This window comes from Octopus sinensis, linkage group LG2, assembly GCF_006345805.1.
Source record: "Octopus sinensis linkage group LG2, ASM634580v1, whole genome shotgun sequence".
Taxonomy (NCBI): Eukaryota; Metazoa; Mollusca; class Cephalopoda; order Octopoda; family Octopodidae; genus Octopus; species Octopus sinensis.
Window position 1 is genome coordinate 195,266,492 of NC_042998.1, and position 16,443 is coordinate 195,282,934.

Consider the following 16,443-nt stretch of genomic DNA (forward strand, 5'->3'; position numbering starts at 1 on the left):
AATCAAGACATCATAAAAAATAGAATTTACTTATTAAAGCATTATTCTCATCAAATTGCATTCTGACACGTGTCTATGCTGAATAAATATCCGAACGTTCTTTCATGAAACAGTCATGTGCATTCGTTGATGTAAATTCAAATCAGGTGCAGTACATAGACATTCCCAATGCAGCTTTGTTCAAGGTTTCACCCATGCGGATGGGCGAAGCGAACTAAAGATTCAAATATTAGATAGTCCATCATTAATATATTCTAGGTGAGGGACCATAAAACCCCAGGCTATAGGACAGTAGAGTCGGCGTTGAAATACAATACGATTATAGATTCTGGCATCGTTTACACTTAGAATGACCTTTTTTGATATTAGGGAAACAGATTGTTTTATACACTTAGCAGTATAAAGAACCATAACAATATATAATTAAATTCTGATGAATTCTAATATATTCTCTGCACATTTTCAACTTCATTTCTTCTATTCCCCCATTCTGTAACAAATTATGTCCTAAATGTCATTCCATAATTTGTCACTCGATTCCTTTAAGAATAATATAAACACTAATAAATCTCTGAGCGAGATGTAAACAGTAAGCGCTCGACAACGTAAAGTATACTAGCCATCTTAATATGGCTAACCACTAGGGGTGGGAGTGTTACTGTAGCTTTTTAGCCCCAGGAGATCATCGTCTCCAGCTGGCTTTAGACACAATCCTGTGCCCTTTAATGATATTCGCAAAGAGAGGTCATCCCCTCTCGAAAACCTAAGTGATACGCATGGACTGCAGTTTCGAGATTATTGTCTCTTGTCAACACACGCTAATCAAGCCAGCTGGAGACGATGATCTCCTGGGGCTAAAAAGCTACAGTAACACCCCCCCCCTAGTGGTTAGTCATATATATATATATAATATAAACACTGTATGTATAAAATGTTATAACACCGATTTCGTTCCATTGTTAAAGTAATACGGTCTGCATATTAGATTACATCAGATGGATTATATTCAGTATCACAGTGAATTGCAAAATTTGTTGGGGTTTTTTCTTGTTCCTTTTACAAATTAGGGTTAGCATGCAGCTTACGGCCGTAAAAAAAAAAAAGAAAATTCCGACTGAAACCGGAGGTGATGACAGTGACATGTCAAAATTTCATAAAAAGAACCTAAAGAACTCCCACATGATGCCACTTCCACGGGTGCTTATATGTATATATAGTACCTTCTAGTGAAAACCTCAGGGTATAGGGTAGTAGAGAAGGCGGCGAGTTGGCAGAAACGTTAGCACGCCGGGCGAAATGCTTTGCGGTATTTCGTCTGACGTTACGTCGTGAGTTCAAATTCCGCCGAGGTCGACTTTACCTTTCATCCTTTCGGGGTCGATAAATTAAGTACCAGTTACGCACTGGGATCGATGTAATCGACTTAATACCTATGTCTGTCCTTGTTTGTCCCCTCTATGTTTAGCCCCTTGTGGGTAATAAAGAAATAGGTATTTCGTCTGCCGTTACGTTCGGAGTTCAAATTCCGCCGAGGTCGACTTTGCCTTTTATCCTTTCGGGGTCGATAAATTAAATACCAGTTACGCACTGGGGTCGATATAATCAACTTAATCCATCTGTCTGTCCATGTTTGCCCCCTCTATGTTTAGCCCCTTGTGGGTAGTAAAGAAATAGGTATTTCATCTGCTGCTACGTTCTGAGTTCAAATTCCACCGAGGTCGACTTTGCCTTTCATCATTTCGGGGTCGATATAATCAACTTAATCCATTTGTCTGTCCATGTTTGCCCCCTCTATGTTTAGCCCCTTGTGGGTAGTAAAGAAATAGGTATTTCATCTGCTGCTACGTTCTGAGTTCAAATTCCACCGAGGTCGACTTTGCCTTTCATCATTTCGGGGTCGATATAATCAACTTAATCCATTTATCTGTCCTTGTTTGTCCCCTCTGTGTTTAGCCCCTTGTGGGTAGTAAAGAAATAGAAATAGTATCTTTTAGTGATAGGTTAAGCTTATTTCTTGCCTTCACAGTGTTTACCGTTTTACAAAATCAAACTAGAAAACTGGACAAAACAGGGAACACAACTGAAAAAAATTAAAAAGAAAAAAAGGGAGAGAAAGAAAAAAAGAGGAAAAGGAAAAAATGAAAAACAAAATAAAACAATTCACCACCTTGAGTTGAAAAGTTGTGGGCGCTTGGAAACCTTTCTAATGGCTATGGAGACACGCCAGCACCCTTGCATCGTTGCCGCGGCTGATGTGCTGGAACAGCCAAGCGCCCTCACGAGCCTCACCAGTTACCTCTGCAAGGTGAGTTGCCAGTGAAGACAGGAATCTCGCAATTAGTGGCCCGACCCCACCAAAACGCCACAGGATGGAAAATGTAGTTGGCCGACAGATCGCAGTATTTCAGGATTTTGTTCTGCTCGGTCGCAGAAGCTGCGGATCTCGCCCTGAACCGCAGCATCCAGGAGGTGGGGAGAAACAAAGGAATCCCTAACTGTGACATCCCAGACAAGGCCTCTGCCTTGCGACCAGGGGCACAGGGTGAAGCCATCAGGTCTCTTTCCATCACATCGGAACAATCCAGATGGTTCCAAGATGGAGGGGATGTTTGCCTGGGCCAAGCTCCTCTTGAGTATCAGGTTCAACTTCGTATGACGCGCGAAGCGACCAGCATTCATGTGGCAAGAAAGGCCATAGAGGCCTGTGGGATGGAAGAGCCTTCCACAACGACAGATTAAACCCGTGCATACGTCAGCTCCTACTCTGAGGACAATGGAAGCACGAAGTTCATCCATGCAGAGTAGGCCAACAACATTAGCCACAGGGATGGCATCAATCCAGTTGCCTGAGTATTTGGTGCAAGCAGACAGTAAGCGGCATCTTGAAAACTGGTCCGACTGGATGAAGAGGGAGTCGAAGGTGGCATTCGAAATTATGTTGTCCCAAGCTCTCTGCCTCCGACACTCCTCCTCCTTCTGGAGGGAATTGAACTTGTCTGCTTCTGAGCAGACAAGTCCAATTCCCTCCAGTGTTGGAGAGCTTCATCCAACTCCCTGTTGGAACTGGTCCATGTTGGAGAGGAGAGGATGTTGCTCACCAGAGTGGAGCAGACATGAGTGGAAGAAAGGAAGCAGAAGAGAGAGAGAGGGACGAACACTTACGAAGACCAAGGCCTCCAAATCGCTTGGGCAATGCGGCCTGATCGCGGGACGTTGGAGAGACTCTGACATTGACAAAGCATTCGAGTCTCTCAAAGATTAGGTTGTCGAAGCGTTGGAGGCGCGATGGGAATCGGTAAGATGAGCTGACTCTGAGCAAATATTGAATATTCAAATACGTGTTCATAGAAGTTTGTGATCTAGTGGTTGAGCTCACAATCATTAAGTTGTGGGTTCGATTCCCAAGACAGAGAGTGCGTTATGTCCTGGAGTAGGTCATTTTATTTTCTTTTGTCCCGGCCTACTCAGTTGAAAAGTAGCCTTATATTTTCTACAGTTGTCACATATGGTGTGTGTGTGTGTGTGTGTGTGTGTGTGTGTGTGTGTGTGTGTGTGTGTGTGTGTGTGTGTGTGTTGTGTGTGTGTGTGTGTGTGTGTGTGTTTGAAAACAAGTCGAGCGCAATTAATATCATTCAGTTACTTTTTGTCCAAACCCGTTGACGTGTACATTTGACTAAAAAATCCGACGGCACAAAAATTCGGTTTGTATTATGTTAACATTGTTTATCTTACATGTCACACACACACACGCACACATACATACACGCCCATATACACAACTCGCATACACACATACATCCTTTAATTCTATTCTTCTGTGATAACTTTAATTACCTAAAATAACACGGAAACATTGTATAAAATCTAACGTCGTACTTTTACGTCACAAACTGGTGACTTACTTCAAGGTTCGATAATTCCACAGAGTTTGGTATTACGTTCAATATTGGTCTATGTTTAAGCAGTTTTCTGTGATCAGAGATGCATTAACTGAGGAATTACTCTCTGTCTAGTAACAATTGTACGCTAAATAAGAGGCTGCAGCTGTAGGCATGAACAGAAGATAATATTGTTTGCTATGTGGACTGTAATAGGAGATTGCAAATGTAGACGCCAGTGGATGATGAAATTGTCTGTCGTGTGCAAGACAAGCGAGCTAACGAGACAGCCTCTATGTGGTAGTACATTCTGCTAAATATAGCAGCCTACAATCGTCATCTTCATCAATCCATACGTTTGTGATGTCGGGCGAAACGCTTAGCGGCATTTCGGCTGCTGTTTTGGTTCTGAGTTCAAATTCCGCCGAGGTCGACTTTGCCTTTTATCCTTTCGGGGTCGATAAATTAAGTACCAGTTACGCACTGGGGCCGATATAATCGACTTAATCCGTTTGTCTGTCCCTGTTTGTCCTCTCTGTGTTTAGCCCCTTGTGGGTAGTAAAGAAATAGGTATTTCGTCTGCTGCTACGTTCTGAGTTCAAATTCCGCCGAGGTCGACTTTGCCTTTCATCCTTTCTCGGTCGATAAATCAAGTACCAGTTACGCACTGGGGTCGATGTAATCGACTTAATCCCTTTGTCTGTATTTGTCCTCTCTGTGTTTAGCCCCTTGTGGGTAGTAAAAAAATGGGTATTTCTTCTGTCGTTACATTCTGAGTTCAAATTCCACCGAGGTCGACTTTGCCTTTCATCCTTTCGGGGTCGATAAATTAAGTACCAGTTACGCACTGGGGTCGATGTAATCGACTTAATCCGTCTGTCTGTCCTTGTCTGCCCCCTCTGTGTTAAGCCCTTGTGGGTAATAAAGAAATAGGAATTGTCTGTCCTGTGGAAGACAAGTGAGCCAACGAGACAGCCTCTATGTGGTAGTTCATCCTGCTAAATATAGCAGCCTAGAAGCGTCATCTTGATCAAACCATCTCTCTCTATCCGCTCAGTCGAAGTCGACTCTCGGTCACTTGTTGGATCAGTGCCCTCCAGTCAGTTCTATCCTGGGCCGCTTCTTTCAGATTGGCTATGTCCATTCCGGTATCAGCGGGTTCTTGGTCGGCCTCTTCCTCTCTTGCCACTGACCATTCCGAGCATGATGTCCTTCTCCAGGGATTCTCTCCGCATAATATGACCGAAATATGCCAATCTACGCTTGGTGATCCCAGCTTCTAGCAACATTTTCGGCCTTATCTGCTTAAGAACTTCTCCATTGGTGAGCCTCGCTGTCCATGGAATCTGCAAAAGTCTTCTCCAACACCAAAGCTCGAATGCATTAATTCTCTTCTGGTCAGCTTTCTTTAGTGTCCAGGTCTCACATCCATATGTTGCTATTGGGAAGACAACTGCATTCACCAATCTGCATTTGGTAGCGAGCCTGATGTCTCTACTCTTCCAGACCCTGCTCATGCTGACCATTGCCTCTCTGCCTAGTACTATCCGCCGTCTTATTTCTGGAGTGCAGTCACCATCTCGATTTATTTTGGAGCCAAGGAATGGTATTAAATAAGAAAGTACACATTGAATCATGCAGTCGTCGTCGTTGTCATCATCATCATCATCATCATCATCGTCATCATCATCAGCAGCATCGTTTTAACATCCAATTTTCCATGCTAGCATGGATCGCACAGAATTTGTTGAGGCAGACTTTTCGACTGCCGGATGCCCGACCTGTCGCCAACCCTCCTCTGTTTCCAGTTAAGGTAATATTTCTTCATTCTAGCAACGTTTCTTCCTTTTTTACGAAAGACTGGAAACGAAGGACGGTGACACTCGTTTACAACTATCACGCGATATCAACACCAGGAGACACTAACACACACACACACACACACACACACGCACAAATCATGGGCTCTCCTGCCATGGCTCACTTCCTCTACCAGATCGACATTACCTGTACAGGTGCACAACCTGCCACATGTCAGATGACGAAATGATCGCAGAGTAACGTGAAATGAAGTGTTTTGCTCAAGAACACAACGCAACGCCCGGTCTGGAATCGAAACCACAATCTCGCAATCACGAGTGCAACACCTTAACCAATGAGCCATGCGCCTTCACCTGTGTGTGTGTGTGTGTGTGTGTAATTTTAGGCTCTCTTTCTGAAATCTATTAAAACAAAAGCAAAGGTTGAACAATTTGAACATCATTTTTTCGGCATACTCTTGTAAAAATTAACACTTCCTTCTCCAAGCCTAGATTCGAAACCGAATCCAAGAATTCTCGGTCGTCCAAACCACGACGATCAACAGGCGCGAAAAAAGGTTTTCTTTGTCCTGTCAAAAATAAAACCTTTTTTTCGCGCCTGTTGATCGTCGTGGTTTGGACGACCGAGAATTCTTGGATTCGGTTTCGAATCTAGGCTTGGAGAAGGAAGTGTTAATTTTTACACTCTCCTTACTTTTCTATGTGTTTCTTCCAGCGGTCCACGAGCTGGATCTCTTCGGTTTGAACGGCAGTTTTTAACATAATTTCTAGGTCACTAAAAAATTTTAAACTTCGTATACTGGTAGAATGTGTTTATAAAACATCTTTTTCTCTTGGCTTTATTGAGAAAATTCTATAGTTTGTAAGATATTTGTTGTTTTTTTTTCTTCAATTTCTGCAATTTCAACCAATCAATGACGTCTATTGAGGTGAAACCATTCTGTGCCGTATGAATATGTCCCTCGTTTAAGAAACAGATCGGGTTTATTCACATTTGTGATTAAAAAAAGATACCCTTCCCCCACCCCTAACCCTAAAACAGATTGAAATGCAATAGATCGATTCTAGGGTCATAATTATGGGTGACAATTTCATATGACACCGCTAGAAAAACTGCCGTTCAAACCGAAAAGATCCCACAAGCTTGCTTATTCGCGGGTTTTCGGTTAGTCGCTTAGCTATGTGCACCACTCCTGCGCTTCTTCGTTCGCAGCAAATCGACGCCTTCGTGAAGGATGTTTGAGTAGGCGAAAGAGGTAACAGTCGGAAGGGACGAGATCTAGTCTATATGCAGGATGTTTCGGCATCTCGGCGCAGGATGTTTCAGCAACTAGGCACAGGAGCGGCTGTGTGGTAAGTAGCTTGCTTACCAAGCACATGGTTCCGGGTTCAGTCACACTGCGTGGCACCTTGGGCAAGTGTCTTCTACTATAGCTTCGGGCCGACCAAAGCCTTGTGAGTGGATTTGGTAGACGGAAACTGAAAGAAGCTCGCCGTATATATGTATATATATGTGTGTGTATTTGTTCCCCCAACATCGCTTGACAACCGATGCTGGTGTGTTTACGTCCCCGTCACTTAGCGGTTCGGCATAAGAGACCGATAGAATAAGTACTAGGCTTACAAAGAATAAGTCCTGGGGTCGATTTGCTCGACTAAAGGCGGTGCTCCAGCATGGCCGCAGTCAAATGACTGAAACAAGTAAAAGGGGGGGAAAAACTCGAAATCCAATTTTTCAATGGTGTCGATGGTGGGTGGTCGTATGTGGGAGTCTATTATCGTGCAACGATGACATTTCCTTTGACAACAGACTTCGGCATTTGGTGCGAATTGCTGGTTTACATACATACATACATACATACATACATACATACATACATGCATGCATGCATACATTCGTACATACATACACACACACACACACACATACATACGTACGTATGTATACATACGTACATACATACGTTCATACATACGTACATACATACATACATACATACATACATGCATGCATGCACACACACACACACACACCACACACACACACACACACACACACACACACACACACACACACACACACACACACACACATACATACATACATACATACATACATACATACATACATACATACATACATACATACATACATACATACATACATACATACATACATACATACATACATACATACATACATACATACATACATACATACATACATACAATAGATATATAGTCATAGGGTGCTAGAGGAGCAGAATAAATGTGGCAATAGACAAATGCCTTGCAATAACTGTTACGGTTCTTTGAATCCTGAGTTCAAATCCTACCGCGTTTAACTTTGTCTTTCATCTCTCTGGGGATCGACAAAATTGTTGGCCAGTATTTCACTGGAGCCTACGCAAATGACTGCAGACCCTTTTCCAAGTAATGTACAAGACTCTTCCGGTATAGGCCCCTTTGTGTCCCCTAAAGTTAGCATCACTTCTGCGAAAGGATGAGTCCTGACTTTCTTTCTCGACCTCAGTTCTGGGTGTTTCCACTCCATTCTCTGCCTTTTAGATTCTGGATCAAATTGACTGACCCAACTCTTATCTCTATTCTCTCTCTCTCTCTCTATATATATATATATATATATATATACTAAGTAATTAAGGGTTTAGCAACGATTTGCCTCACCACACACCGAATTTAGAAATAGCAGTCAAAGAGGTGAGGCAATGAGGCAAATCGTTGCTAAACCCTTAATTACTTAGTATTACTTAAACCTTCCTTGAATGGGGCTTTCACATGCCGAAATCTACTTGGTGAAATTAATGATTATTCCAAATTAATTAATTTCACCCTATATTATTATTGATATATATATATATATATATATATATATATATATATATATTGGAAAAAAACGGTAAGATAACAAAAGAAAGAAAGAGACTTCAATATTATGTAAATAGAGGAAATTTATCTGTGAAAATAATATGTCACAATTATTCGGTAGCCAAGATAAAACTCTGAGTTTCGGATGCTGAGGTGGAAATCCACAACACCATCACAGTAATCTCCCTTTGTATAACGGTCTTTTTCCATAGCGTTTCTCAGATGGCCAGACAACCGAAGAGATGGTGTTGTGGATTTCCACCTCGGCATCCGAAACTCAGAGCTTTATCTTGGCTACCGAATAATTGTCACATATTATTTTACAGATATATATATATATATATATATATCCCCCCCTCTCTCTCAACCCCCCCCCCAAAAAAAGCCCCCCAAAAAACTTCGCCTTCATCATTGTAGCGGTTGAGTAAGCGTTGACAGATCGCCATACGAATGCGCTTATGCGATACGATAAGCTCATTTGGCACCTATCTCGCACACACTTTATGGAGGCGAAGGTTGTCGTGGATAATTTAGTATGCAGGACCTGACTAATTTGTAGAGAACATGCTACCTGATCGACGGTCACTCGTCGGTTCATGGGAACCATCTCACGAGCTTGTTGAATTTCCACGTCAGTAGTGGAGGATGACCGACGTCTTTCCCCCTCTTCACGACTGTCTGGCTATTTTCAAACTTCTCGATCCATTCATGCACACTTCTGCACAGGAGACTGCAGTTCCTGTATTGTACTGAAAGCCTGCGTGCCGGCAGAGTGTCCATGTATACTTTGTAGCACAAAAGAGAAAACTGGAGCAATCCAAGGCCAAACCTTCGATACATACTCACAGGAGTACGCGAGCACTGAAGGCAACGCAACCAACTTAACTTAAAGAAAGCTTTGGCGAAAGAGCTGATAATCTGTTACTCCCCCACATATAATATACATGTGTGTGTGTGTTTACACAGTATTTACAGTAATTACAGCTTTAATTCTACGAGGTATGGACTCGTATAAAGTTTGAATTGTCTCCAAAGGAATTTTTGTCCATTCTTCAGCTAAACAGTCTCCAGTTCTTGTAGTGGTGATAGTGGAAGGATATCGACTCTTTACTTGTTTTTCTAAAATGCACCATGAATGTTCAATAATATTGAGATCTGGGGACTGTGGTGGCCAGATAAGATGTTCAATTTCACTAGAATGTGAACCATTAGGCCGGTGGATTTCCAAGATAAAGCACCCCCCGACCATCACAGATCCTCCTCCATGTTTAACAGTTGGATGAAGGGAGTCTGGGTCGAATGCTTCTTTTGGCTGTCTCCACACGTATACTTGGCAGGTGGTCGGAAATAAGGTAAAGGATGACTCGGCCGAGAAAATAACATTCTTCCACTGCTTTAGGGACCAATTCTTTAGGTTTTTACTCCACTCTTGCGCTATGAATCATATGTAGCTCGAATCTTATTCCATTCCTGAACTCTTAGATAAATAAGTAAATGGATATGTAGATAGATACATAAGTAATACGGACAGACAATCTCTCTCTCTCTCTCTCTCTCAAACACACACACACACAAACGGAAACACATGACCATATACGCACACAAAGACATATGGAGACACATCCATACATAACAGACACACGTACATACTCATACACATAGACACACGCACACACAAGGAGACAGGTACACATACATACATACATACATACATACATGCATACATGCATACATGCATACATGCATGCATGCATACATACATACATACATACATACATACATGCATGCATGCATATATACACACATATGCGTACAAACAGCCGAAAAAGAACGCATCTCCAATAACGGACAGAGTTAACATCCATTGATAAGGTTGCAAAATCAACGAAAACTTTGGAAGAGAAAATATAAATGATAAATGAGTGGAAATCGAACCTGTGCGTGTGTTAGATAATAAGGCATTAAGACAATATAACTTTCCCCAGACACAGCATAACTTGCTTCAACGAACGAATTCACATAAAAAATCTTGCAATCCAAGCACAAAACAAAGTATATGTATATATACACCGTAAATCCTCGAGTATAATCCGCAATTTTTACCCGAAATATAAAGGTCAAAATCCCTAGTGCGTACTATATACGAGGTTAAAATTGAAAAATATTTTCCAAGCAATGTCCGAGTCTCTATTTGCTGTCCGGCAATGTTTATTCAGACGCATTTTGTGATGCCAGGCGCGAAAATACCTTAAGCTAAGCCTGAAAGCAATGAAGTCATAAAAGAATCATCCATAACTTGCAGTAAACAACATTTATTAAACGTTATTACTGTTATTTCTTTATTTTCTGCAAACAAAATGCACAAAAAAACTACACATTTGCATTATGTTATATATACAATAATAATAAAGGACGTTGCCCTATACAGTTTTACAAACCAAGGACGTTATATAGACCTCCTTGACTCAAGTTAGAGAAGGGGTGCGTATTATACACAAGGTTTAGGTTATTCAGAGGTACAGCCCCCTAAAAATCCCCTGCGTTTTATACAAGGGCGGACTATACTCGAGGATTTACGGTATATATATATATATATATATATATATATATATATATATACGTTCTGAGTTCAAATTCCGCCGAGGTCGACTTTGCCTTTCATCCTTTCGGGGTCGATAAATTAAGTACCAGTTACGCACTGGGGTCGATGTAATCGGTTTAATACCTATGTCTGTCCTTGTTTGTCCCCTCTATGTTTAGACCCTTGTGGGCTAAACATAGACGAAGAACTATGCTCGAAACGTTAAAACCCTACTCTTTTTCCCAGCCTTTACTACGCGTCAAGCTAATTCATTCCATATGTACATCATCTTGTTGCTTTGTTATTGTTACTTTTAATGGTCGACTGTTAACGTTCTACTTTTAATGTTCAATGTTTACTATATATATATGCGATAAATTGAGAAGCGGTGACAAGTGACAGTTCTGTAAATAATAATAAAAAGAAAAGTCATGGTGATGGGAACCAAACTTGGATCCCCAAACGGTGTAGGTATGCTACTCTGGTATACATGTCCCTTTTATTGTATTCGATGTAATGTTGTGTTGTTGGAGTCTATGAAATGAAGACAGGTTTACCATGCAATATGTTAACATTTAAATCGAAAATTACCAAATAATTTTAACAAAACATATTTTCTTCGGGTTGGTATTGGTTTGTTAAAGATGAGAAGTGGTCACGCGACAAGCTAAAAATATCAGCCAAATCTCTGTTGAAAGTATAGACACGTGAAAGTGATATGCAGCTAATTGTATTAGTGAAAATACATTCCTAAAATGAAAACAGTAACATATTGTGTGAAAGTAAACTAGCACCAAAAATTATCAATGCGAAGAAAAAACGAAAAGAACAAAACATATCTTGCACATACAAAAGATATAATTTGTTGGATGTATTAAATAAAAAGGGAAAAAGTTGAAAAATACTGTAAAAAGTTACTTTACGTACATGTATGAGAGAAAACTGCAGTCTTAACATATGAAAACAGCATGTCTTAGCGAAAATAAACCTTCCATGTGACTACAATTTATCAGATTACTGTGATAACAAGCAACACTAATCCTATTTTCACATAGAAATCTTTATCGAGTGGGTGGCTGAAAAAAAAAGTTAATAATTCTAATTTAAATCTAGGTAAATCCGTATTTGTAAAAGTCAAGATAAACACAAATCATAAACAAGTAAATGAAGTCTGAATCTAATTTATTTCGTATAACTCTCAGATTGGGCTGTTTTGAGGTTTAACTGCAATTATTTTTTTTAGGTCAAGTAACTTTAACGGGGTTAGTATTGCAGGATAATCGACCGTACGTAAGGAGTCGGTGACAGGGTGTCTCCTTTTAAACGCCGTACGGTCGTCCCTAATAAAGAATAAAGCCAAAACAGATACATGGTATAAAATAATAAGTGCCAAAAGGAATAATGAGGACGACAACCGTTCTACTGTTTGAGAGAGAAGACTTTATTTACAGATGTGTACAATAGGATAAAGAATGGGTGCTAGCAAAGTGGAGTGTCTGAGTGCGTGCACATGTGTGTCTGTGTGTCCGTTGTAAGTATGTACAACGGTGCGTGCAACAAGTGTTTGTGTTCGTGTGTGCGTTACAAGAGTGAACATAAGTACAAAGGTGTTTGCGGGTAAGCCAGAATACAGAGCATAGAAAGAGTCTCTCAGGATATTTTAGACAAGATGGAGTTAATTTACCAATTCGTAGTAAGGTTACACAATAGTAATAGTTCTGTAACAGGATGTTGGGTATCACAAGGCAGAATGCCGGTTGAACACATGTCGTTTAGCGGTTGGGGCTTCAATGCTGTGCCAGGTCTCTTGATACAGGAATTCTTGCAGGTAGTGCTGTGCTGTTAACCTCGGTGAATATCACAACAGCGAGAAAGCTAAACCTGGGCGAATGTTGTTGTGTATGTATTGGTGTTGCTGGTGATGGAGGCGACGGAGATGGTGACGACGTGAAGGTTGAAGGACGATGATGGTGATGGCGTCGGCAGAGAAAGGCGACGGAGGTGGAGGACGTTCTGCGTTGCTGGTGTGTGTGTGTGTAGAAGATTGAAAAGTAACACACCAGTTGATATGTATAAGGAAAATAAGACAAGGTAGAAAATTTTCAAATAACTTTATCATGAAGAACATTTTGTACCGGTTTCAGTCTTTTCGACTTTTTCAACTAAGTAAAACAGAAAAAGCAATCAAATCTAAGAAAAAAATAATAAATGACATATTTTGTAAATAATTCCATAGTCTTCAGCTAGGTGTGACATTTTCTCTTTTTTTTCTGTCTCTCTCTTTTCCTTTGTGAAGGCTCAGTAGATAGTAGCATGATCTGCCCTGAAACAATAAATTAAAAAAAAGAACCCTACTAGTATCCTTCGATATAGTCAACCTCTATTCTAATATCCCCAACACCCTAGGAATAGAGGTAATCCAATTCTGGATAGAGAATTACTTCAATGAACTCCCGCACCGCATCAAAAAAGAATTCGTAATAGAAGGGCTAAAATTCAACTTAGAGATTAACTTCTTCGTATTCAATAACTTCTATTGACAAAAATCGGGGACTGCGATGGGTACGAGAATGGCCCCCCCTCCTTTGCTAACCTAGTCATGGGGTACCTAGAAATCATTCTTTATCGTAAGGTACTAGAAAAATACGGAAACCCATTTTTCTTGTACATAGAAAATAACTGGAGGAGATATCTAGATGACTGCTTCATTCTTTGGCATGAAAATATAGAGAGACTTAAAGAATTTCAAGCACTTCTAAAATGGACTTGACATAAACATTCAATTTACAATGGAATATAGCCATCAACAACTTCCATTTCTCGACATTCTCATTAAGAAGTCCAACAGCAAAATAGAAACAGATGCCCACGGACTCCAAACAATACCTACCGTTCAACTCATGCCACCCCAGACACGCTAGAAGAATGTCCCCTTCAACCTCGCAAAAAGGATTTGTACTATAGTTCTAATTCAAGCACCAGAGACACAGGTCTGCAAGAGCTAAAGGATACAATCATCAGCAGGAATTACTCACCATCAATAATGGATATAGGTTTTCAAAGTGCCCTACAATCCAACGTCCACGAACTCAGACACCCCAAACTAAAGAAGCGTTTAGAACCAAAAGCCCTACGAAAGTCAACCTGTTTGAAGGAGAACTCCGATCCCTCAATTAGGTTGACGCATACACCACAGATAGATCTTCCTTACTGTCGGTTTCAATGTTGTTGCCGAGTGTATTTGGGCTTGTGTTAGAAGACTTTTCATTGACTTTTCGCGCCTGTTGAACGTGGTGGTTTGGACGACCGAGAATCCTTAGATTCGGTTTCGAATCTAAGCTTGGAGAAGGAAGCGTTAATTTTTACAGGGCCCTCTGCCATTGACGTCACTGACCTATTCCTTCCGATTCACCGCACCGCATCCTCAAAAGGAAAATAGAAAAGCAAAAAAAAAAAAAATGAGCTCAGCATTTCTATCGCGCTCAGAGTGAGAGCCGACGTCTGTGGGGAACTGAGATGTCGCTGTAGTAGGCCTCTCGACTCCACAGGTCTTCTCGGTCCGGCGGCGAGCTGGCAGAAACGTTAGCACGCCGGGCGAAATGCGTAGCCGTATTTCGTCTGCCGTTACGTTCTGAGTTCAAATTCCACCGAGGTCGACTTTGCCTTTCATCCTTTCGAGGTCGATAAATTAAGTACCAGTTGCGCACTGGGGTCGATATAATCGACTTAATTCGTTTGTCTGTCCTTGTTTGTCCCCTCTGTGTTTAGCCCCTTGTGGGTAATAAAGAAACATATATGCTGGTCGTTTCGCTCGTCACACCAAGCTAAACTTAATTATTAAGCAGGCCCTGGCTCGGGTTAATATCTCCTCAGTTCTGGAGCCGGCGGGATTACCCAGAAGTGATAGGAAGAGACCGGATGGTCTTACCCTTTGTCCCTGGGTAAGAGGTACCTCATCTGGGATGTCACAGTGTGTGACCCCTTTTGCTCCCTCCCACATCCTGGATTATGCAATAATTGCAAGGGTCACTGTTTCAGTAGCCGAACTGAGCAAAATCCTTAAGTACCGGGACCTGTCAGTGAACTATCTCTTTTAGCCTGTGGCGTTTGAGACATTTTGCGGGTCTGATCCGCTAACGGCGAAATTCTTGTCATCGTTGACGGCTCGTATTATCGAGGTGTCAGGTAATGCCCGTGAGGGTGCTTGGCTGTCCCAATGGCTTAGCCTCGCCTTCGCCCATGGTAATGTCACGAGCGTATTAGCTTGCTGCCGTATATCGGCATTTTTAAATTACTACCCCCATTTCCTTCATTTTTTTTTTTTACTTTTTTTCAGAACCCCCCCCCCCCCCAATATATATGCGGTAAAATACAGATATTATGATTCTGAAAAATATTTCCGAAAATTTTTGTAAATTTTTTTTAAAGATTTTTTTCTTCTAAATATGCGGAAAAATACGGACATTATGATTCGGACACAAATTTCAAATCATTTCTGTAGTTATGCTAAGGGTTAGGGTTTAGTGTTTTAGGGTTAGGGTTAGTGTTTTAGGGTTAGGGTTAGTGTTTTAGGGTCAAAGTTAGGGTTTTAGGGTTATGGTTAGTGTTGGGGAAAAAAAATCAAAATTGAATAATTTGGGGTGTGGAAGGGGTGCGGGAGTGAAATTTCACAATGCCGATTTTTGGCAATTTTCCGGAACCTCCGTATCCGAAAACAGGGGTTTTTGGGGGAAAAAAAACAAAAGAAATTTGGGAGAAAATGGGGTGGAGACAGGCGGAGGTCTTTTCTCCATTTTCTTTCTTTCTTTCCTTGTTCTCCTTTTCCTCTTTTTCTCCCTTTTCGATTTATATTTTTTATGTGGTTTTGTATCATATATGTATCATATATACATACGAGTTATATTCCAAATACATACTTCAGTCTTTCTAAATTTGTAAAAAAAAAAAATATATATATATATTAAATTTCTCGGCGATCCTTCTGAAGATAACAGAAACCCTTTTCTCCCACCCCTAACCGTAACCCCCATATATATATATATATATATATATTAAGGTATGTAGAAAAATACAACATGGACAAGAACGTATAACTCTTAGAAGACGACACAATAAACACGGACAGGACACTCGAAACCCTCAGTCTTCAGTCAAGAACCGGATCATCGTAGTAATTTCGGCTGATTAATCTTGAGATTACTAGATCACGGCCAGCCCTCCAAGAAAAACTAAGCAACGAGCATTAGAAAAACTAAGCTGGAAGCGTAGATTTCCTGGA

The 16,443-nt window shown here is 40.9% G+C and overlaps 1 protein-coding gene across 3 annotated transcripts in view; it reads right to left on the minus strand.

Annotated features, from left to right (window-relative positions):
• LOC115232380 (cytochrome P450 26B1) overlaps nucleotides 1-12,239 on the minus strand; it is a 21,190-nt gene extending 8,951 nt beyond the window's left edge. The window contains exon 1 of one of the 3 annotated variants that reach the window (XM_029802234.2): nucleotides 12,093-12,239. In XM_029802234.2, coding sequence (XP_029658094.1) covers nucleotides 12,093-12,135 — 43 coding nt within the window. In that variant the 5' untranslated portion in view covers nucleotides 12,136-12,239. Of the gene's footprint in view, nucleotides 1-3,064; nucleotides 3,070-12,070 lie in introns of those variants that run through there. The other 2 variants (XM_036500644.1, XM_036500645.1) reach the window with 2 other exon arrangements.
• Between the last annotated feature and the right edge of the window lie 4,204 nt (nucleotides 12,240-16,443).